General features: G+C 36.4%; 3 protein-coding genes across 5 annotated transcripts; 1 reads left to right on the forward strand and 2 right to left on the reverse strand.

Annotated features, from left to right (window-relative positions):
• Nucleotides 1–6721: 6721 nt before the first annotated feature.
• On the forward strand, nt 6722–9190 carry LOC109155995 (NAC domain-containing protein 90-like). Its single transcript, XM_019303751.1, has 3 exons — nt 6722–6875; nt 7160–7458; nt 8428–9190. The coding sequence occupies exons 1-3, from the start codon at nt 6722–6724 to the stop codon at nt 8743–8745; spliced, it is 771 nt and encodes a 256-aa protein (XP_019159296.1). The 3' UTR covers nt 8746–9190.
• A 7538-nt stretch (nt 9191–16728) lies between these two features.
• LOC109155623 lies at nt 16729–22161 on the reverse strand. Of its 3 annotated transcripts, none has more exons than XM_019303246.1 (10): nt 21744–22161; nt 19723–20471; nt 19442–19642; nt 19019–19360; nt 18767–18949; nt 18490–18698; nt 18218–18398; nt 17989–18105; nt 17771–17908; nt 16729–17329 (listed from the first exon to the last, which is right to left on the reverse strand). In XM_019303246.1, the coding sequence occupies exons 1-10, from the start codon at nt 21949–21951 to the stop codon at nt 16991–16993; spliced, it is 2667 nt and encodes an 888-aa protein (XP_019158791.1). In that variant the 5' UTR covers nt 21952–22161; the 3' UTR covers nt 16729–16990. The 3 variants fall into 3 exon arrangements, with proteins under 3 accessions (XP_019158791.1, XP_019158790.1, XP_019158792.1); XM_019303245.1 differs by having other exon boundaries at nt 18767–18955; XM_019303247.1 differs by lacking the exon at nt 18767–18949.
• Nucleotides 22162–22746: 585 nt separating this feature from the next.
• On the reverse strand, nt 22747–24575 carry LOC109155791 (NAC domain-containing protein 90-like). Its single transcript, XM_019303440.1, has 3 exons — nt 24219–24575; nt 23410–23714; nt 22747–23066 (listed from the first exon to the last, which is right to left on the reverse strand). The coding sequence occupies exons 1-3, from the start codon at nt 24370–24372 to the stop codon at nt 22767–22769; spliced, it is 759 nt and encodes a 252-aa protein (XP_019158985.1). The 5' UTR covers nt 24373–24575; the 3' UTR covers nt 22747–22766.
• Between the last annotated feature and the right edge of the window lie 485 nt (nt 24576–25060).

Raw genomic sequence — 25060 nt, forward strand, 5'->3', positions numbered from 1 at the left:
AAAAAAAAAAAATCAGGTTCGATTCCCAGCAACAACAGATGAACTATATTTCCATAATCGATAAACTATATTTCCATAATCGATGAACTATATTTCCATAATCGATGAACTATATTTCCATACTCTAATCTATGAACTAAAAATTTCAGAATGAATGAACTAAAATTCCATAATCTATAAACTAAAATTTCAGAATCGATGAACTACAATTCCATAATCGATGAACTATAATTCCATAATCAATGAACTATAATTCCATAATCTATGAACTAAAATTTCAGAATGAATAAACAATATAATGTTGTTGTTGGGAATCGAACCTGAATTTTTTTTAAAGGGGAGACACGCATTTTTTAATAAAATGACGTCATTTTGGCATCCGTATGCACCACACAGCATAACGATTGCTGCGGACTTGCATGGCTAAGACTAGAGCTAAAATATATTGGATCCATTAAAACTTATAAGGTCCATTAATGGGTCATTGGGTTAATATAATTAAGAGGCCCAAAGTTAACAATCCTTATACCATGGACCAGGATTTAAAGTGCATTGTAAATCCTGAAGCATGTGTATGTGCTTTTTAAGTTGTGAGTTTTTGTAGTGTGTATTATGAAATTATGTACCTTATAGAGTATGAATTTGAGTTGTATTTGAAATAAATTAGTAGTTGTGTCTTATGTTATAAATTTCTGTGTTTATAAACTCAAATTTTGTACATAAATTAGATTTGAAAAAATAAGTAAATATATTACATGTGTATGCGTCTTGTGTTGTGATTTTTTGTGTTCTGTGTTATAAAATTCTGTACCTTACAAAATGAATTTTGTACCTCGTCGTTTTGATTTAGGGTCAACAATGCTATGTGAATCATGGTCGATACAGTATTGTGTGGATCATAACATAAAAGTACATTTTTAATATACTAAAAGTACATTATTCGTGTATTAAATGTACATTATAAAAAATAATGTACTTTCAGTACTAAGATAATGTATTTTCTTTGAATACAATGTACATTTTTAATATACTAAAAATACATTATTTGTATACTGAATATATATTATTTGATAGTATGATTCATATAACGGTGTGGATCATGGTCCACACAATAATGATTGGTAGAAATTTTATTGAGTTAATACCCAAAATCGTCCTCGACTATAGTGGTTTTTCTCAATTTCGTCCTAAACGACTTTGGTGACCTAATATCGTCCCAGACTTTTATGTTTCGCTCAATTTCGTCCCATACTTTTGTATTTTTGCTCAATTTAGTCCCTCATTTGTTATTCTATCAATTTGGTGTTAAATAAATAGACAATTAAGTAATTTTAATATTGGCATCTCTTTACTCATAGACATGTGAACTGCGAAATCCCTTTGTTTTTTTACGAATTAGTCCCAGAATTACTCCTAAAACTGCAAATATAAATTTTGATTTGCAGGTCCGGGAGTAATTCTAAGTGTAATTCGTACAAGAAAGAGAAATTTCGCACTTCACAAGTTGAAAGTAAAGAGAGATCAATATTGACATTACTGAATTGTCCCTAAATTTAACACCAATTTGACGGAATAACAAATGGAGGACTAAATTGAGCGAAACACAAAAGTCTAGGACGATACTAGGTCACCAAAATCGTTTAGGACGAAATTGAAAAAAACCACTATAGTCGATGACGATTTTGGGTATTAACTCAAATTTTATTGGATGATAAAACTTTAATAAATACTCCGTGCAAGTTACCCACACAGTAGGTCTAACTCTAGAAACCTATGTCAAACCCATAATATTTCTGTCTGCATCATTAACATCAAGTTACCAAAAGTTCGACAATTTGGACTCCTAGGCTCCTAGCTAGACCTACCTTAACTCAGGTTACGTTCTCAATTACTAAAAATTAAGTTGATACAAATATTTATTATTTTACATAGATGCTCTAAGAACTTTTATGAAAATGAATGCCCTTAATTGCATACTCAAATATTATATTTGTTCAATTCATCATCCCAACCAACAAACACGATATGATAAATCTAGTTCCGAAAGGAATGAGTGAGTGGGTGGAGCATATATAAAAGGTTACGAGTTCAATTCTTGTCAACACTCATAGTGATACACTACTAAATAATGATCACATCTCTATCAAAGAGTTGAACTTTTTGAGGAAAATATAAGAATATCATTAATAATCAACCAACGCAGAAATACAGGTTGGTGGTACAGAGAACCACGAACCTAAGGTATACATAGAACCAGACGCCCTTGCAAATACATGAGCAACTTGATTCGCTGACCTATTGACATGGCGAACAGACACTTTCTTAATGTCCATAGCAATAAAACGACATTGCTTAATAACAAGACTAACATAAGAAAAGTCTGAAAAGCAAGAATTAAAAACAGAACAGAAATTAAGACAATCGAACTCAATAATAATATCATGAAAGAGTTGAACTTAAAACTTTATAGATCTGTAATTATCAAGCAAACTGTGTAAGGATTGCCCCACAACATCATTAATCTTGGCTTTGAATGTTCTTGACGTTGTGAATAAGCCAATCACTTCCACTAATGATTTCCTGCTAATAATCGCTTTGATTTCCTCGTACCAAGGAAGTTTTTTAATTACTAAATTAAATATTTCAATATTTAATCATTTTTATTGAAAGACAATATTTAATCAGCGGCCGACATGGGATTAATTATATTAAATTTAAATACCAATAGTTAACTCTTTTTTAGGGTTTGATTTGTAGTAATGACCAGAAAATTTTGAACTCCTAGGAGTTGACAAACCATAATTCTCCTACACACTGCTTTTCCAAATTCCATTTCTAAAAATGCGGCCAACCACAATTTTCTAAGTTCCTAATAAAATACTACCAATTTTACACATGTTTGAAACTACGAAACATAGAGATTATTATGAGAATTATAATTTCATTATTTCATCCCTTTAAGGATATATATTTTGCCACAAAAGAGATAGTTAAGTGAGTAAAACATTATTTTTATATTAGAACGTTATACGTTTGATTTTGCCAACATCATATCAGTATGTTCATAACTACTTTCTCAACTTACTGAAGCACAAAGAGTCAATACCATCCCGAATTGAACCTATGACCTTCCATTTGAGAGAGTCACTTCGTGCCACAAGGTCATCAGTTGAGCCCCTAATTACATAGAGTCATTAAATAAAATAAATTCATTGTTATGTTAGGGTCGGAGGCGAACATTATGAAGTAAAAATAGGGGAAGAATAATTAGTATTATTCATATCTAACTTAAATCGGGGTACAACCACATCACAAGTACACTTATCATATTTTTGTTATACTTTTATTTATTAAAGTGTTACTAAATAATTAAAATTTGAGTTGATGTATCAATAATGGTATCATTAAATAATTGATGAAGGACATAGTAACATAATATCCCGACCATATATAATTTATTTAATTTCTTATTATTAATGTGGAATTTGAAAGATAGTAAGGATTATTGCAAATAATATGCATTTTTTTTTTAAAGGAGTGGTCAAGTGGGTAGAGTACTATATATTCTCGTATTATGTACGAGTTCAATTCTTATCAACACTCTTTTGATCGAGTCTAGCCATCACACATGCTCTTCCTAGTGCAATTATCTCTCATGTGTGATTTATAAATGCAGAAGCATAGTTTATCCCCGACCCAATGACCTTATAAAGGAGCAAGGTTACCCGGAACCACCTCGGATAGTAACTACAGAAATCAAGTTTATTATTACATATTATATATCATCAGAATATAAACAATATGAGGTGTAACTCATAAGAGAAAATATTATTTTTCAAAAAGAAAATATAGAGAGAATGTTGGAGAGTGATGAGGAAGTACGGTAAGTATGTGCATGCCATCTATTGGTTTTATGATTTTTGGGCAGTCAACGGCAGGCCAATACTACCGTTAGAATAACGAGAATATAGGAAAAATATAGAGAAAATATAGAAACTTTGTATTGATGAGTATTGCTGCTGAATTGTGACAGTTCCCCCTTCTTCTGGAGATGGAGGGTCTATTTATACATATTTTAGACCTAGGGCCTTACCGGGAATAAAAATTCTAGTCTGCTTTATTGGGAGTCTTAGTTATACAATGAGACCTAATTTTATTATACTAGAGATAATAAGTCCAATTCTAATTATATTGGGAATAACAGTCCCGACCCAATCCTTGACAAACTCTTTGATTACTCCATATCGTCTATCCTTCTTGGACTTCCTTGATCCAGTCGCTTTTTTGGACTGGTCCGTATGGCCCAGGCCTACTGTGCTATCCATATATTACCATCAATGTTGAGAGGTAGTCTAATGATGTAAAAATCAGGGTTGCAAAAATCCCGCCTAGGCACCACTCGGTGCCTAGGCGCTAGGCGCCACTAGGCCGTGGAGATTTCCCTCCTAGGCTCCCGCCTAGGAGATCGGCCGCCTAGCGCCTAACTCGGCCGATTACGCCGAGTTAACTCATCAATTTCTGTCGAGTTAGCCGAGTTAACCCGGTCGACTCGACCTTTCTAATTTTTTTCATTTATATGACATACACACACACACACACACACACACACACACACACACACACACACATATATATATATATATATATATATATATATATATATATATATATATATATATATATATATATGTGTGTGTGTGTGTGTGTGTGTGTGTGTGTGTGTAATATGAGATATATGCACCTACACACGTGCACTGTTTTTCATTTTTTCAGTTAGCCGCCTAGGCGACCGCCTAGGCCGTCTAGGCGCTAGGCGCTACTCTACCGCCCGACTAGCGCCTAGCGCCTATTGCAAATGGTAAAAATATCTTAAAATGGTCAAACAATCCATATATTGTAAGCATATATGCTTTAATAATTAATCATCACAACAAAAAACCAGGTTCTAAACCATGGATGGGGGAATCCAAAACCGCTTAACTGTCCCTATATCCAACGTTAGTTAGTTGGTTTCTCCGATCAAACATGGAACGTACAATACGGCAGCGCAGCAGCCTTCTAGATTAGGCAACATTAGAGGTGGGAAAATATGGCAGTGCCCGCCAAGATAGATATTTTTAGCATGTCAACCCGGCCTTCCAAAAATGGGCCAAATTCATGAATTGATCGACGAATGTAATCTTTTACCCAACGTGTGAAACACAAATAGTAAAAAAAGCTGTGGAAAATGGAGAAATACTTTGGCTGCGCCCTTCACTGTTAGCGGATCGGACAAATTTTACTGCTTCAAATGGGCACACGCTTCATAAGCGGGTTGGACCCGTTTACCCCACACTCAGCCTGCAGTTCACTCCGTTAGTTCGCTCTATTATCCGGACCCGCATTTATTTCTCAATCATTTTTCGATCTCAAAAGTTTTGTTGGGCTGAGGTCTAAAGGATACGGTGAAGTTCGGTATTCTACTATTCAAATTTAACATTGACTATAACATAAGTACGTATAAAGAAATAAAGTTGTGCATTTGTTACTTGATATATAGCTTTTGCCTTAGCGATAAGCTTGATCTTACAATTTGTATTAGAATAAACTACGGGTTTAAAAACATGTTATACACTTATACGACTAGGGCTTATATATAGGTACCTAAGTTGAATAATTATTTGCATATATGCTTGGGGATATGATCAAATGAGAACACGATCATCCTTTAAAAAGTGATGATTGATCTCAACCATCCATCAAAAGTTGAAAATTTTAGTAAAAAAATACTGAGTCAATTTTATAATTATTGAAAAATTTAAAGATTGGGTTTATTTTATAATTTTCACACATAAAGTTTAGTAATAATAAGACCATAGCTTTTAATTTTTTTAAAATGGAAGGTGTGGATGTATCCACACTTTCTACCGGTAGAGCTCTAAAGAGAGATCGAATTTGTTGCTTATGGACTCTCCCCCTCTCCCTCTCTTTTTTCTAAGTTCAATTTTAAAATTATCTATTTTTGTTCAAACCATTTAAATTCTTCATTTAATTTATGAAAAAGTCCACAATCGCTACTCGAAGGTACAGTCTATTATATTCCTTATTAAACCAGTCTAAGTTGTTCATAACTAACCGATTCAATAGAAACTTGAAACTTTGTGGTTTCCAAATCAACTACCTGACTAATTCGACTGAGTTTCCCCGCCACCAAATTTAAATTCTTCATATTGTTGCAATTAAAAACACACCACCAACTCCCTTGTGAACACACTTAATGATCAATTGTATGGCATCCAATTTTCCATAGGAATAAACTAATTTAATTTAAAGTGCATGATAAGTTATAAATTTGGAGATATAGTTAACTTTATGCAATAATAATAAGTTATCTTTTGGGGCTGGCATAATGCATTTCTCAAGAATTTGATTTGAGAGTGACTAGAATGAAAAAGTGGCAACTTTATAAAAGGGGAATGGAAAAACTAGAAACCGTAGTACAGATTGTCACCACTATACAAAACGGAAAATTAAACCGTATAAGGTTGTCACCCTACGCGGTTAATTAGTTGGAAATACAGTTTAGAATTCCCATCAACCCAAACCCCTACTTCTTTTATCTCTATAAATACACATCCAAACAAACGCCATTTTCATGTCTCCAGTTTTCTTCAATTCCAACAACCCATATATAACCTAACTGTCTCATATACATTCTCAAAACCTAAGAAAGCAGTTAGTTATGGAGGATATGCCGGTGGGTTTTAGGTTTTATCCGACAGAAGAAGAGCTCGTGTCGTTTTACCTGGGAAACAAGCTCCGAGGAGAACGACCGGATATTGACCTTGTTATCCCTGTCGTCAACATTTATCTGCACAGACCATGGGACCTCCCACGTAAGTAGATATATATGCATACATATATGTGTCACTGGAAATTATGGAATTTCCGACCACCAAGTCGAAAGCAAAAATTGGTCGGAAATAACAACAAAGGTTTTTCCGGATATCAAAAGTGGTCGGAACAAGGCTTTCGACTTAACTTTCATCAGGTGGTCGAAAATTCCATAATTTCCAGCATTGTATGTGGGTATATATATATGCGTTTTCTTGAAATTATTATATATATGCATTTGCCTGAAGTATTGATTGTATGTTTGGGTTGAACGTTGTATGATCAGAGCTCGCCGGAGTGGCTAGCTATGGAGACGACGAGCAGTGGTTTTACTTCATGCCGGGGCCGGAAAACATGGCCCGAGGAGGAAAACCGAACAGGCTGACAACAGAAGGATACTGGAAAGCCACCGGAACTCCCCTTCTTGTGTTCTCCTTAAACAATCATCGAGTTATTGGGGAGAAAAGGACCATGGTGTTTTACACCGGAAGAGCTCCAAATGGAACAAAGACTGAATGGAAGATTAATGAGTACAAGGCTGTCCATGGTGAAGCTTCAGCATCCGCTCCCCTTTCAGATTTAGAGGTGCGGATAGTATGGGTTTAAACTATTTTAATAATTAGAGGTTAAAGTTTGGCTCTCAATTGGAGGGACCTATTGATCTTTGATGTAGTAAATAGAGAGATTTTAACTAAACTGTAAGGTAGGACCCGGTTTTGGTCCTTTTACCATCTGCTTGTTGGTTTAAGTCTTTAAGCTCGGAATACGTGACACAGAGGATCAGAGGATCACGAGCTAAAGCTAAGTGTCTAGAAAATGCCAAAAGTCCCCCTTTCTCTGCATTAGGGAGGGTAAGGGAACAACTACCGATCTCTTGGCATGCATGGCAGGTGGGGCGCATGCTGAGGGCGAAGTTGGTGGTCCAGGTTGATCCGTCCACGTGTTCGCAAATTCCTGATGCTATAGGGTTTTGCTATCCTTAAATTCGGCTAGTAAGGCTGGGCCCAAGGCCCTAAGTATCAAAGGTCGGGTGCTTGGTCTCGACCTAATGTAATCGGGGCAAAGCAATTGGTACTGATCTCCAGTCGGTCATCGATACCACCCCTAGCCTAGGACCCAGGTTGGGAAAGTATGCGAATGCGTCAGTGTTGATCGAATCGGGCTCTACTCGATCAAGTATGGGACCCGATACTACTAGAAATTATGAAATTTTCGACCACTTGAAAGTAATCTTAAATCAAGTCGAAAGCCTTATTCCGACCACTTTTAGCTTTCAATTTGATTTAAGATTACTTTCAGGTGGTCGAAAATGCAATAATTTTCAGTAGTATACGATCAAGTGTAGACTACACTCCAATCGAGAATAATCCCTATCAACCTTCTTATTTGAACTGATCAGTTATAGACACTCAGACTAGCTAGTTTATCTCATTATAGTCCTTTACCAGCTAGAGGAACAAGACGAGATTTAGTCAATCTTGTCCATGGCTATGAATCTCCCTTTTCACAAAATAGAAATTATAACTAGGGTTTTATTTGGTGCCATTAATGCAGCTACGCCAAGAATTCAGCCTGTGCCGCCTCTACAAGAAGCCTAAGTGCGACCGAGCATTTGATCGCCGGCCGTTGGGCGGTGTTACTGCAGTTCGGCGAAGAATAGCACACCAGCCGCCGCAAGATAGCGTTCAAACGGCAGCAATGACATTACCGCAGATGGATAATAATCCTCCTGCAAATGAGATGATCGGTGCCGGGAATAGCTCGCCGGCGGGAGACGCCGTTATTCCTTCTAATAATGCCATGGGGACCCAAGTATTTTGGGATAACTTTACACCTATATGGGATTGGGAAGACTGCTTCAATCTTCTTTGAGACTTGGTCTATTACCATAATTGTCCAACTATAGTAATTTTACCATTTAAGTTTTAATTTTATCCGGCCAGTCATATTTTTCACTATCAAATTTGTACTTATTTTAGTGATCTGAAGGGTTAAAAAATATGCTGGAATTGAGATGAAACAATGCCTTCAGAAAACAAAAATAGATACAAATTTGATAGTCAAAAATATTATTGAATGGAATCAAAAATCAAGAACTAAAGTGTTGAAATCACTATACTAGAGAACCTTAAATACAAAAATATGAGTATAGTTTTAGTCTATTTCTTGTTGACTTGACAATCGAATAACTGATAACTTCATGCCATTTTGAAGGATTGAAGTTTAGGTCAGTAGATCGAGTAAAATGGCTGGAAAACAACTATGTTATTAAGAATTTCAATGTTTTAAAATAAATTTAAGGTATCTCTGTTTGTGTTGAACTGTTGATGATTCTAGAATCCTGTGATTTAATAATGCAAGATTACGTGCAACTAGTTCAGTCTGAATTGAATGCATCGGATTTCTGATCGAGTTTTCAAGTATTATGAAGATTATTTCTATGGATATATTTGATTTCTTGTTTGATAGGGAGTACTACTACTTATATATTTGATAAGGATTAATCTTATCAATTTATGCTTATATTTAACTTTTTGGGTAAAAAATTCGTAATCATTATTCTATAGTGTTGTGATGGTCTGAGTAATAGCCCTTAATTTGTACCTGAGAAGTGCTCCTAGATTGGTGTAGTGTTCTTCTTTTATGCTCTTAGGGCATTTCCAATAATTGTAGATTTTGAGAAGTTTTCACAGGTGTGACTATGAAAGAGAACATGTGAGAGATATAAAAAGGATAAATGAAAAAAAAAAACAAAAAAAATTACGCACCTAGAGGGCGTGTGGAGTACACTTTGGAGCCTTCTAGTTCACTTCATGCTACGGATGCAATAACAAGTTCATTTTGGTTGGCCTACTGCAAGCTAAAAACCATATCTCCCTGCAACACATAATTAAAATGAAAAAAGAAAACGACAACCAAACGAAATGATTTATGCCATGAGTTCAATTAAAATGAAAAGGCAACCAGTTTGGTTGCCTTCTTTGGTGAAGGAAAAGGCGACCCATCTGTTGGTTGCCTTCTCCGGCGAAGGAGAAGGGTTGCCTTCTTCGGCGAAGGAGTAGGCATGCATGTCAAACCAGTTGGCTTGCCTTCTCCTTCGCCAAAATATGATCAGAATTTTGTCGAAGGATTGCCGGAATCCTAGTGACCTATAATTATAGGTCACCAACAAATTTTTAAATTTTAATGCTCTAAAATAATATGTAATTAAGGACTTATTTGCAACCTTTACAAATTTAAGGGTCTAATAAATTCTTAAGTAATGTTCAGAGGCTTATTTAACTCATATTTCTAAAAATAAATAAATAAAGAAACAAAGAAACAAAGAAAGTATGCCTACGAGTTGAGTGATGGAGTCCCCAAATACGACAAATCCAGGTGGGAGTGCTTTTGGTTTTACACATTTATATATGTGGGAACTTTAAATTGGTCTCTTTAAAAAGTCAAAAAATAGATAATAATTAAGACCGAGTCAAATTAGTAGAGTTGATTGGGTAATATAACCATAAAATTTTAAATTTGATTTTCATGAAAATTTTTATTAACATTTTTAACTCGGACTCAATTAACTAAAGACAATTTTATTGTCTATGCGAGGTGCAGTATGTTTATAGATGTGCAATAACTAAATTACTCATTTTCTAGCTAAAACGAATGGTGCTTGGTTGACTCATTTTGTATGGTGTGAGAAACCTCCGAAGTTCTTTTATGCTCTTTTTTTAATATATAATGATCATTTACCTTTTAAATTTTTTTTAAGTAATTTATATTGATTTATCTTCTTGTAATTTGTTTTGACTAAAATTATAAAATAAATTGTACTCATAATATATCTTTAAAATAGCAAATGCAGATTTATCCGGGTTTTTTTTTTTTTTTTTTTTTTTTAAAGCATCAATTATATGTAATTATTGGCTCTCTGAGTCTCTGTGAACGTACGTAAAAATTGCGGCTATTCGTCTCATGCAACAACACAGAGACTTTCCAAACGACTTGGTCGAGACCTCTAATTAAACACTCCCACCTGGTTTTTGTCGTTTTTTGGCGACTCCACAAGTCCACCCATAGCCCAATACTTAAGTTTAATTTAGAACACGGAAATAGAGAAACACCAATCATAGTTAAAGAATGAATCAGAGTTTACAGCGCACTATGTACCTTAAAGGATGTGTATGTGTCTTATATTTTTTGTATCTTATGTTATAAAATTTTGTATTTTAAGATTATGAATTCTGTATCTAAAACAAATTAGTCATTGTCATATGCTATGAATTTCTGTGTTTTGCGTTGTGAAATTCTATGCTTATGAACACAAATTATGCACATAAATTAAATCAGATTTGAAAAATAAGTAAATATATAATACGTGTATATGTCTTGTATTATGAAATTCTGCACCTTACGAGTATAAATTCTGTATCTCGTCGTTTTGATCTAAGATCCATAATATTATGTAGACCCTAATCCACGATATAAATGTTGAGCATATATATATATATATATATGTGTGTGTGTGTGTGTGTGTGTGTGTGTGTGTGTGTATGTGTGTGAGATCCAACTACTAGTTTAGGCTTTTAGTTGAGATGGAGCACATGTTTCAATTATAAATTGTCAAAAGACACAACACAAGACGTTCACACCCACGACCAATTAAGCAAAGCAAAATCATGTATTTTGCATTATGGGTTGAAAAACCAAGCAAAATGTCTATCTCATACTCTCATAGTGATGTTTCTTCTTTAATAAAGTGTAGGCCACAAATTTGGAAATAAAGTGGCTATACTAGGACCTAGGAGCGAAATGATCGAGCTGAGATTCCACAAGTTTTTTTTGAGTACTATTTATTTTGTTACAATATTATATTCATTTATATCTATTTTCCTAATTTATTAAAGCACGGAGAGTCAATATTGTTTTCACTAGGACTTTAACCTATAACCTCACATTTAAGAGAATCACTTCATGTCACTAGATCATACATATACATGAAGTGGGATTGTCTTTATCAAAGGAAGTATCTCACAAGTTTTAAATGGCTCTATATTTGACAAATCATACTATATATTAATTCATGATGCATATTTTCCTCAACATTTTAGAAAGGTACTTTTGAAACGTGAATAAGAATAGGATGAAAATATTTCCTATTTTAGCTTAAAATTTCGATCACTTTCAACAAACTCGTTATGTATTCACACATTATATTATAACATTCAAATTCTAATAACTCGTGCCAACAAATATGTTAATACACTTACAACTTCTAAAATGTCAAAATGATCAAACGCTTATCACTATACCAAAAGTTATAATCAGTAGTGAAAGTGTAATTTTATTATATTATATTTGTGTAGCAATTAATGTCACATTTCGTTGACAATATGTTGGACTCGTCTCTCCAAGCCTCTGCCCTAACATAAAACAAACAATAATTAATTTATGAGTAACTAATGAATATAAATAGTTTTTTTAAGTTTCATAAATGTTCATGCAGTTATATTGTCATGTTAGAAAATGAACATTTGAAGGGGACAACTCCCAGTTAAATTGGTAAGACAATTAAATTGATAACCACAACATTCTAAATTTGATCCCCGTGGGAGTTGTCATTAACTTTCTTGGTTTGATCAGTCGAATAACTATGGGTAACATGTGCATTTGTCCTTTCAAAAAAATACAAGATATAGAACATGTGAGGAATGCGTACATATATATATGTGTGTGTATATATGTCAAAGTTCATCTTTTAAAGTTTCTATATATTTGAGTAATTTCATTTAAATTTTAATATTGTAAATTGTTAAGGTTACATGAATTTTATATGAAGTTAATGTGTTTAATTAAATTTTATCAACACGGAAGTAGAGAAATACAACAAAAGACGTTCACACCCACAACCAAATAAAGCAAAATCATGTATTTTTTGCATGTGATTCATGGGTTGAAAAACCAAGCAAAATGTCTTATATCTCATAGTGATGCTTCTTCTTTAATAAAGTGTAGGCAACAAATTTGGAAATAAATTAAAGTGGCTACAATAGGACCTAGGAGGAAATGAGTTTTCATAAGTTTAAGTTCTTATGCATGATTCCAATACTTTACATACATGAATGAAGTGGGATTATTTCTTAGAAGTTCTAAATGCATGCCTCAATATATTTGACCAATCAATCATGATACATCTTTTTCTTTTTCCCAACATTTTAGAAAGGTACTTTTGAAACGCACAAATTATTATGTGGATTCGGGTCCAAATGTTCATAATTTATCTTTTATAAATTCACAATTTGTAGATAATGTTAACATATATATAATTAATTACCTTGTTTTGTATTCACAAGTTCCTTTCAAATACTGCAGTGACACAATATTAACATATTAGGATTTGATGACGCAGTATTGTATTCACAAATTCCTTGTGTTTTAACTTAGAAACACAATTTATATTCTAAAAGTTCACAATTCAATACTAAAATACACAATTTATATGTTGTTTAGGACCATAAAGTAGACCCTGGTCCATGATATAATAACTCATCGAAACGTCAATAAGAAATTATGAATAGAATAAAACTATTTTCTATTTTAGTTTAAAATTTTACTTTCAACAAACTTGTATGTTATGTGTTCACACATTATATTATAACATTCAAATTCTAATGACTCGTACCAATAAATATATATGTTAAACAATTACAAATTCTAAATTGCAATTTTTTCCTTATATTTACATAACCGTAAATGCAGATGCTAGACTCGCATCTTCAAGCCTTTGCCTTATTAAATATAAAACACAAATAATTTAGTTTTCATTATTGTAAAACTAATTTAGTTTCATCTCATATATATATATATATATATATATATATATATATATATATACACTAGTAATTGTCTCGTGTGATGCACGAATTATTATTAATTTAACAAATTTACTAATTAAATTTTTGACATCCCCTGAATTAGCAAAGAAAGTAATGGTTGTGGAAACAGAAAAACGTACTTGAGTTCTTGAGCTTAGAATTAATTTGATTAAAAATGTAAGTATAATGTATAACTATACAATGTAATATTTAATATTTTTAAAAGTTTAATTATGCTATTATTATGTTGATTTTAAAATTTATTGTTACTTGTATTATTATTTAAATTTGAATTTTTTTTATAAAGGAATTTGAATTTGAAATAACTACTTTAATTATATAACTAACGTATTTAAATAAAATTTGTAAACAAAATAACAGGCGATATATATTTGTCGAAAATCTCCACAAAAAACATATTCATTTGAATTTTTTTTTTTTTTATGTAAGAACTATATTTATTTTATATCTAATTTATCCTCTTTATATATGCGGAGTCAAATTAATTATAATTGCAATTTAAATGAATATATACGCAAATTATATTAAATATAAAACTTTACCAATAAATTTGAACACAATAATTTATTTTTTCATACTTCATTATGCTTTAATATATATAGAGATAGATCGAGATAGAGCTATAATAATAAAATATAATTTATAAAATATAAATACACATAATAACTTCAGAAAAATTTTGTGGCTAGATTCTGCTTTATTGTATATATATATATATATATAGAACGATGAGTTTATCTCATCATTTCAGCGAGAATTTAGCAGAAGCAACTTTCTTTTGAATTTCAGTAAAGATTTTTGCCATGGTTAGTTGTCAGAAAATATTTCTAGCAACCATGACTATACTTTAAGTGCCGTGGTAAAAATTTTTCACTTGTGGTTAGAATTATTGATAATTTTTTTTTTAAAATGTCCAAAACTAGTTGAAATTAGAAATTCTTGTTTTCTAACCAGTTTTAGCTAATTGAAAATTTGAGTAACTCCAATATATATATAATGTCATACAATAATTAGTTTAAAATTTCACTTTCAATTCAACAAACTTGTTATGAGTTCCCACATTGTATTGTAATTCTGTTGATTCATACTAATAAATATGTTAATATATACAATTAAAACTTCTAATAAAATGTTTGGATCTGCTTGCTACTACATCAATAGTCATAGTTAGTAGTAAGAGATATAATCGCACTCAGGTGCGAATGCTTCGCCCAGGCGCGAAATAGGAATGGATTCTGTCCGTCCACGTGTCCAGATCTAATGGATGAGAAACACTGATTTTTTTTAAAAAGCGCGGTGACATTTTCGTAAATAATTGAACATCGAAGTGCAAGTAAAATGTATTACAAGTGCATGTAAAATGTATTATAGGTGCAAGTAAAAATTTACACTGAGTATCAATACTAAGTGCACCTATAGTTATAAGTAGTTGCACGTATAGTTCTAAGTAGTTGCACTAATAGTTATAAGTAGTTGCACCTGGGTGCATGAATGTTTGCGGGTGGTTTTCAGGTGTATTATTACCCGCTAAACTCAGATCAATGAATGTTAACAAGGCAAAGTTACATGCATTTATAGGTGAAAGTAGGTGCATCTATAGTTATAAGTAGTTGCACCTATAGTTATAAATAGTTGCACTTATTGTTATAAGCACACCTAGGTGCATGAATGTTTGCGGGAAGTGAATGCTAACAAGACAAAATTACATGCACTTATAGGTGAAAGTAGGTGCACTTGTAAGTGATTTTACATTATTTTTACTTGCACTTCAATGTTCAATTATTTACGAAAATGCCACCGTGTTTTCTTTAAGTTATTAGTTCTGGACACATGTCGCGCGCTGATTCGTTCGCATATTCCTTCCTGGGCACTTATTCGCACCTGAGTGCATCCATATATATATATATATATATATATATATATATATATATATATATATATATATAGGCTATTTTTCCGGTGCGAACCATTATTAACATGTGAACTTGTGGACCAATCCGGTGCGGTGATGTACTAAATCCTACGGCCCAAGATAACATTCACACACCACGACCATGCACCCCGTTACATGGGATACACCAAAGTCCAATTGTACCCAAACTTCTCCCCTCCCATTCCGTATGAATTGGAATTGCGTACAGTCTGCAACTTCCACCAAGTTCTGCGCTTCGGACATCCAAACCGTAAAACACCCGTGCGTGAACAGCAAGATGACGACAACCACCCCCTTTGCCGGCGGCGTAATAGGTACGTGAATAATTATTCTCATGCATCGCTTCCCCCTGTGTTTTCCTACCCCGTAACATCTGTCCCGTCCGGTGTCTGTGCAGAAGGCGTCTCGCCAATCCCGAACACCACACTCGAACCAGAAGTTACTATTGGTTTAACAGCGACCGGGCACCAACAATGGACCCCCACCGTGAACGCTACCATCAAGCCGACGCAGGGGCGTGTATTTAAAACACTGACCGAAGGTATCCAATGCTATATCAACTACGCTCGAATCTGCGGGTTTGATGTCCGCCAGAGTTCCGTGAAGCGCGACCGAGACGGAAAAATCTACTCACGCTATTTGGTGTGTAGCCGACAAGGGGTGAAAGGTGGTGGTAATAAACCTCCCGGTAATGAGCGGGTAATAGGTGGGGGAGAAAAGCGGGAGCGGCGCCGTCGTCTTTCTAATAGAGTTAATTGCGGAGCCAAGATCGGCTTTACAAAAAAAAAAACTGGCAGTGTGCTGCTTTACAAATATAAACCATTAGTTGGATGATAACGCATGAAATGTAGGCTGAGGTAGATGATGACATAATGCACAAGATTTCCATTTTCCTCTTATTATGTACACCCTTTGCATTACTCATAGCTTTTTGACCATTCGTTGAAGGTAGAGATTATGGCAGTGTGCTGCTTGTCTATAAAAAAAGGCATTCGAATGAATTCACACGTTGGCCCCCCCTAGAATGATACATATATATATAGAGATATGAAATATATTACTGGCAAAACCACCGTGTTTCCGAACAAAATTCTAGCAAAAAAATAATTATCACTGATGCACTACCCCCACCGTACTACTAGGCTAAGTATCCAATGTCTACCACCGACTACGAGAATTTAATCAAAAAATCCCAGACTGCAATACTAAATACCTGCTGTACACAAAAAAAGGAAAACCCCACCCAGATTGGAGGTGACCCTACTAGACAAAATGTATTTACGCCAGCCCCCCGGTATGATCACCGACGCAACTTTGCCAACCTTTTACCTTCAAACCCCGCGACGCGTGCTGCAATCTTGTTTGTATGAGTGTTTACCACACTGAGCAAGATATTATGCATGTAGCGCTTCCGTAAGTTCAGTAGTTGCATAGCATCCCCCCGCACCAGGCCACAATCCCAGCTCGCACACCCCTGCCCGGCGTATGACTCCATGTGCCGCATCGTGAAGACCCCCGACTCCGACGTTGACGTGGTATCCCTCCACGACATCTGCAACCTCTTTGGTTTCATCATTTGGAGGCGTGCACTGCGAAGTCCCTGCTGCTTAGAGTCCAGGTACGCTCCCAAGCACATGATCTGCACCACATTGAGATAAACAAAGCATTGAAAACAGTATTTACTCTTTAAAAAAAAAAAAACAGTATCTACTCTTTAAAAAAAAAATACAACTAAATAACAGCATCACAGTGCTTAATGCTAAGCATTTTGCTAATTACAGTACTCAAAAATTAGCAAGTTGTTAATTGCAGTGATTAGTTAAACTGCATCATGTTTAATTGAGGTAATTACAATTCTTTAATCACAGTGCTTAATGCTAAATATTTTGCTAATCACAGTGCTTCTTTGTCCTTTGGTTTTTACTAATTGCCATTTGCTAGGAACTAAATCAGCACACCAATAATGCTATTTTTGTCTCCTGTTTTCTGCTATGAACTTAAATGAAGTTTTACAAAAGGTAGTAGTAATTCTACTACTAGTAGTTCGTGACAACATAGTAAAAAGCACAAAGCCACATACCAGGTCCTCCGGAGCCTTCCCATACATGTCTTTGTTAGTTTTCTTCGCAGACGAACTGTCAATGATGTCAAATCGTGGATGCTTGAAATTGATAGCCATCATGTAATAGGTGCCCTTGTTGAAAATTGGAAAAACAAACTGCATTGGGATTAAAAAGGAGGATTAGTGGATTGAGGTTATGTGTTGTTGCAATTATATTGGTAACTAGGGTACATCACCAAATCCACATCGTCGATCTGCCTACGGCCCATCCTCCCCAACTCCACCTCCATGCGCCTTGCAAACCAAGCGATCCTCAAATCTTCACTGGCTGACGTTGAATCAACGGTCCCAATCTGCATATTACAAACGCTAGTCAGAAGGGCTTTGTGCTCGCAATGCAACCCACCATTCACATATTGCACAGGCATACGTTACGGTACACAGGCAAGAAATATGGTAGTATACCGTTGTGCTAGTGGGTAGAAACAGCCGAGTCACATCGCCAGTTGTGCGCACCTTCTCCCGGGCATTCATGACATAGCACCAGGCATCAACAATAGTCCTGGACAAATTCGACCCCTCCTTTAGGGTTTGGAATTGTGCCCACTTTACAGTCCACTCACCATATTGGAACAGCACCTCATCACTACGGGATCAAAACAGAAATCAAAATAACCCACAATTATAATCAACATACAACCAACCACCCCAGACACAACTACATTAATGCCACTTACCATCCACCCTGCGGGCCCCTAAATACCCACAACCACAGAACATACACGTGCGGCAGCAGAGGAAATGGGTAGCCTAACGTGGTGCTAACGTAAATCCCCGACGACCGGTCCTGCTGAACCAGTGGCACCTGCACGTGGTGCTGAGCTGCTGCCCCCGAAACTGTGCGCTCTGCCACAGTATGCGATGCACCACTCGCGATGATAGGTGCCTGCAAATGTTAGCCCAAAATTTAACCTCTACAACTGTAAAAAACAGCGCCTATATGCATCAGTATACCTGTGGAGGTGGTGCAGTGGTGACCGGCTGTTGACTCGTGTTGCTCGTCTGGTTGTGTGTCGCACAATCTTGCGTCAACCCCAAGCTAAAACTTGGCACATCGAACACACCATAAGTCCCGGATGCCTCAGGAACTGTTCGGTCTACCGCAGGATGCGATACAACAGTTGCGGTGATAGGTTCCTGCACCTGTTAGCCTACAATTTAGCCTCTATAAATTTCAAAAGCATAGCCTATTACGCATAAGTATACCTGTGGAGGTGGTGCAATGGTGGCCGGCTGTTGGGCCACATCGGACACACCAACGGCCCCGGTTGCAGCCAACTCAGCCTGGTCCAACTCTCTCATAAAGTCTGCGTCATAGATTAACGGTCCTTCACCACGACAAGGCGACGGGGCGGGCTGGTGAGGAGCTGGCTCAGTTACCTTGGGTGGCAACTTTACAATATCCCCCAGCTGTTTGATTGAATCCACCACCCTCTGGAAATTGCAATCCCCCTGCACTTCATCCGGGTGCTTAGAAACCAAGTCACCAACACGTGTGGTCAACGAACGCAACTCAGCACTGATCACTGCGATCTCCTGCTTAAACCCCTACACAACACCGAAATGTTAACATACAGATTCCAAAAAAAAAAGATTGTTTGAAAAATACAGCTCCACCGAAGAGCATACCACGTTCTCAGCGTGACCATGCAACGATGCACTGGACTGGAATGCAAACAAAGAAACATCAATCAGACCCCTTCCAAAACCCCCAGAGTCAAGCTCATTCTGCACGCGTGCCTTGATGAAATCCGTGGTCCATCCCCCCACCACCGGGATTGCCCTTGGGACCTCCCGCACCCCCACCACGACCCTGTCTAAATACAAGAGCTGTAATAGAGACAAACACAACATTGTTAGCTAAGATAAAACACGCAAATGATATGGAGCCAAAACGAATATTAACTTACAGCTAGGAATAGGAGTGGGCCAGTGAATATGCGAGAGGACGCCTCAGTCCAACTTTGATGGGTAGTAACCAACGAGCGAAGCAAGTACCCACACCAGTCGAGGTCCTGAATCGTATCCACACTACTCAAGACGTGAACAGTTTTTTGGTTCGCATATCCATTTGGTGTGCTCGCAACAAGGAGGGTCATCACCACAACACTAAAATGAATTTTGAACCACGAACCACCATCGATCAATTCCCGCATCAGCGCACATAACGCCTTAACTGTAACCCTCCCCCTATGTTGCTTCACCGCGTCCCGCCAGTCCCGCAACTCTTTGCTAACCACCTGGCTATCCCGTTCAGCAATAGGTATTGGCCCACGCGGTAGGCCAAACACGGCGGAGACATCCTCCTTAGTGACGGGAATGTACCGGCCATTCCCCAAGTCAATCCGCATCTCACTCGGGTCAAAATTAGTGACCAGCCAATGCCCCAACCGCAACGGGACCTCAGTAATCCTAAACTCTAGCAACGCACCAAGGCCAACTGCTATAACATCCTCCCTTTGCCTCGGGGTTAGGGATGCCACAAGGTCTGCAAGGTACTTCGGCGACCCCCGTGTGTTAATCTGGCCTGCAGTTGAACGCTGCACACGCGGTGCTTCCATCTCCACATCGTCACCCAACACCAACGGCGGGGTCTGGAAAACGTCATCCTCCCCGCTTTCCCCGTCACTTAGGTAGACTGGGTGCTGGTCATTATTGCCTGTGCACAGCAATGAGAGCCCGTGAGCACCAAAAAGAGTGTATAAAATTCAACATATGAGGAATACTGTATAAGACAACACTGTATGTATCCTAGATACATTTTCCAGGGCTGAATTGCCCGTATAATAAACAGAAAATATATGCAAAACTTTGTCATAAGTGCACTTAACTACCATCCTAGAATCCTAGAACTAGCATAATTCGCCAAGTTAATTAGCACTACATATGAAAATTAACAATCACTGTACAGTAACCAAGATCTACACAAAACAAAAAGCCACCATCAAATGACAGTGCACAAATTAAAACCCATATTTACACACCAGCATACTAAATCTGACAAGAAATTTCTTGCATAGCCATGGAATAAAGGAATGCCAATTTACCATTGTTTGAGTCAATCTAGGGTCAAACGTATTCAATTAAGCTCATGACAATGTATTTAAACTACATGGAAATAAAAGCAACCTAAATTTGAAGTGCACTTGTAACAACTAAATAAACCTAAACCAAATTGAAAATAACCTATTGTTAATTTGTTATGATTCAAATTAGCTTAACTAATTTCGAAGAGCACTAATTACAACTAAAACAAACTAAATTTGGAATTTATAAGTAACTCAAATCAAAACTAAATACGAAATTTTTAACATAAGTGCACTTATGCTCAATGAATCCAGTTAAGCTCATTAGAATGTACGTAGAATGCATGAAAACCAAAACACCTAAATCTGAATTGCACTTATTAGACCTAAACTATTACTGTGTTTCAGATTACAGGGAATAATTTGAAGCAGACAAATCACAACTAAATCAACCTAAATTCGAAATTTATAACTAAATCAAAATACAACTAAATTTGAAATTCATAACATACATGCACTTAAGCTCATAGTCAAAGGGATTTAAGGAAGGGCAGTAGCTTACTAGTTTATCGAATCCCTCAACACATTAAACTAACAAGAAATAAACAGATAACCGTAAATATTAATTTTATTTTTACATTGCCTAGAAAACACATGAAAATAATAGCAACCTAAATTAGAAGTGCACTAATTACAACTAAAACAACCTACATTTTGGAATGTATAACTAACTCAAATCAAAACTAACTAAGAAATTTATAACATCAGTGTGATTCAGATTACTGGAAACAATTCAAACACACCTAAATCAACCTAAATTCGAAATTTATAACTAAATCAAAATACAACTAAATTTCGAATTTAGGTTGATTTCTGAAAAATTAAAACAGATTAGAAGGACTAACCTTTCTGCCCCAATCGCCGCGCCACCCTATTTCGTGCCGACACCCTGGCCGCTACCCCCGACGCAGCCTGGTTCGGACGGACCACGGAACTCCGGCGACGGGTCCGTCGTTTGAACGCTCGGGAGACTGCCGGAGGGGTCAAAGGCGACAATTGATGGCCACCCCTTCCACGCTTCGTCCGGCGAAAACACCCACTAGACCGGGCCATGCAAGCTGTTCAGATGAGCGCTAGACTTCCGATGAGGTTCACTAGCTCGCCGCGGGTTGGGAAGCTTTTGTCCCGATTGAGCCGAAGCGGAACAAAATCTCCAGGGTTGAGAAAGGCTCTCCGCAATTGAGTCGAAGAGCTACGGAATCGCCTCCCTGAACGTTGGAATTTTGGAATGGGTTGACAGAGATCGAAAGAGGCGGAGGTTGATAAGGGGTCTGGGCGAATGAGACGCGAATGAACTAAACCACACAGCTTCATCTACAATGGGCTCCGATCCAGTATGAACACCCCCCATATTGGGCCGTGCACCCTCGTTCGCGTCCGTTGATCATACCAAGATGAACGGAAGTCATTAGTTCACAAGTACACACTTAAACAAAAGTTCACACCTGAACAGTTCTATATATATATATATATATATATATATATATATATATATATATATATATATATATATATATATGTTTCCGTTGGCAAGAAAAACCCGCAACCTTTAAAGGTATATATGGGATAAATCTGTGACTCTAACCTTGACTAAGTTAGTTGAAATTGCGCCTGTTTTTATAACAAATATATATAACATTATTGACACTAAAATCCTACTATAAAATTATTAACACTAAACTCCGAAAGCACAAATTAAACTGATATCATGTCACTCGATTATAAAGTAATTGAAACTAACATCATAAACTTATATCATACCACTGGATTATAAAGTTAGAGATACTAACATAATGTTGTTTACCCTTATATGTTTTTATTACAATTTACTTAAACGCTTTGAAATATATAACAACATATAATTTGTTTCAAAGAAGACTGAAGCAGTCTTCCCAATCCCATATAGGTTCAAAGTTGTCCCAATGAAGTCGAGTCACCGTGGCATTATTTGAAGGGATGACGGCGGCACCCGTCGGCGAGATTCTTCCGGCACCGGTGCTCTCAGGGTCCTCCACTATTATTGCTGTTGTGTGAACGTTATCTTGCGGCGGCGGTGGCTGTGCTATTCTCCGTCGACGTATTGCAGTAAGATCCAACGGCCGACGATCAAATGCCCGATCGCACTTTGATTTCTTGTAGAGGCGGCACAAGCTGAATTCTTGGCATAGCTGCATGAATATATAGAATGTACCAAATAAGATGGCAAGAGATTTAATCTATCCACACTTGTAACTACAGCGTCACGAGTTCTAATTCTTGCCCCATTAGTTTGAATAACCTAGGATAGTACTGCTGGAAATTATAGAATTTCCGACCACCTGAAAGTGATCTTCAAGTTAAAAGTAAAAAGTGGTCGGAAATAGCAACAAAGGTTTTTTCAGATACCAAAAGTGGTCGGAACAATGCTTTCGACCTGATTTAAGATCATTTTCAGGTGATCGGAAATTCCAGAATTTCCAGTCATGGTTTAAGGATAACAACAAACACTTAATCTTAATAATAACAACAAACCTCTAAATTTGAAAGTGGAGTGGATGCAGAGGTAGCGTCTCCACGAACAGCTTTATACTCATTAATCTTCCATTCAGTTTTTGTTCCATTTGGAGCTCTTCCTGTATAAAAGACCATGGTCCTTTTCTCCCCAATAACTCGATTATTGTTTAAGGAAAACACTAGACCGGGAGATCCGGTGGCTTTCCAGTATCCTTCTGTTGTCAGCCTGTTCGGTTTTCCTCCTCGGGCCATGTTTTCCGGCCCCGCCACGAAGTAAAACCACTGCTCACACTCTCCATGCCCGCCCACCACCCCAGCTAGTTCTGATAATATCATCATGTTAATTAAAACCTAAGACAAAAGATATATAAATGCATGCATGCTGGGGGAGAAAGATTCCTCAATTTCTTTTGGGTGACAAGGGAAATTGACAGTCACTACTAAAAGTGTGCACTTAATTTAGTAAATTCTGCCATGTTACTTTAGTCGGCAAAAGATTATAATGAGGTAAATCAGATTACTAAGCTTAGATGGCTCATAGTTAACCAATTTGGACGTTTTCACTGGGAGTCAAATTTGAAACGTTGTGGTTACCAAGCTAATAGCTAGACCAACTTGACTGATTCAAATCTCTTAAGGCAAAAAGGCCATTAAGCCGCTTAGAGTAGGTTAAATTTAGGATCTTGTGATTACTAAACCAACAGTCTAATTATCTTGGCTGGGGTTGTCCCCAATTCCTCAATCTTGTTTCTTGAATTGAAACCAAAGATAAAAAAGAATAAAATTTTATGCATGATAATATGTGTTACATTTGCAATAATACTTACGTGGGAGCTCCCATGGTCTGTGCAGATAAATGTTAACGACAGGGATAACTAGGTTAATGTCGGGTCTTTCTCCTCGGAGTTTGTTCCTCAGATAAAACGAAACAAGCTCTTCTTCTGTGGGATAGAACCTAAATCCTGTCGGCAAATCCTCCATTGTTACTATGTGCAAATAGGATGGAGTTTGCAGGTATATAGCTTAGAGATATGGCAATGGTGTCTGATCTGTTTAGATATATACATACACATATATATATAGAGAGAGAAGTGATTGAGGAAACAGCGTAGGGTTTAAAGTGGAGAAGATGAAATGGTGGGGTTTGCTGGCTGCTTAGAAATTTCCATGCAACCGCGTAGAAAAGAATTATTAAATACTTTGTTGCTTCCTTGTTCTGTTGCCTTTTTCACCTTCTTGCATAGTGCAGTGTATGACAGACTGCTTTTTGGCATACAGATCAGACTGTATTTTTTTTTTTGGGGGGAAAATCTAATCTATCCGTAATATCTGCTCAATATGATTATTGCAACATCATCAATTGGGATGAGACTTCAGCTGTGACATTTTCTTTGGAATAGTAACTGTCATCAAACCACAAGGTTTTACCTTAAAAATTAAGTGATTATCCAACTCTAATTTAAAAGGGTATTTCAAAAAATTTAGGATCATCAGGAAAGTCTTAAGTCACTATTCGGAGAGTCAATTATTATTTAATGGTGTGCACGGAGTAAATTCAATTAGGAAGATAAATTGCATTAAAAATGTCTTGTGCCACAGCCTCAATCTAGAGAACATTAGTAGGAATTTAGGTCAGGTGGTCGACCACTTGAGCTAGTCATGCGAGCCA

Source organism: Ipomoea nil, unplaced genomic scaffold, assembly GCF_001879475.1.
Source record: "Ipomoea nil cultivar Tokyo-kokei standard unplaced genomic scaffold, Asagao_1.1 scaffold2704, whole genome shotgun sequence".
NCBI lineage: Eukaryota > Viridiplantae > Streptophyta > Magnoliopsida > Solanales > Convolvulaceae > Ipomoea > Ipomoea nil.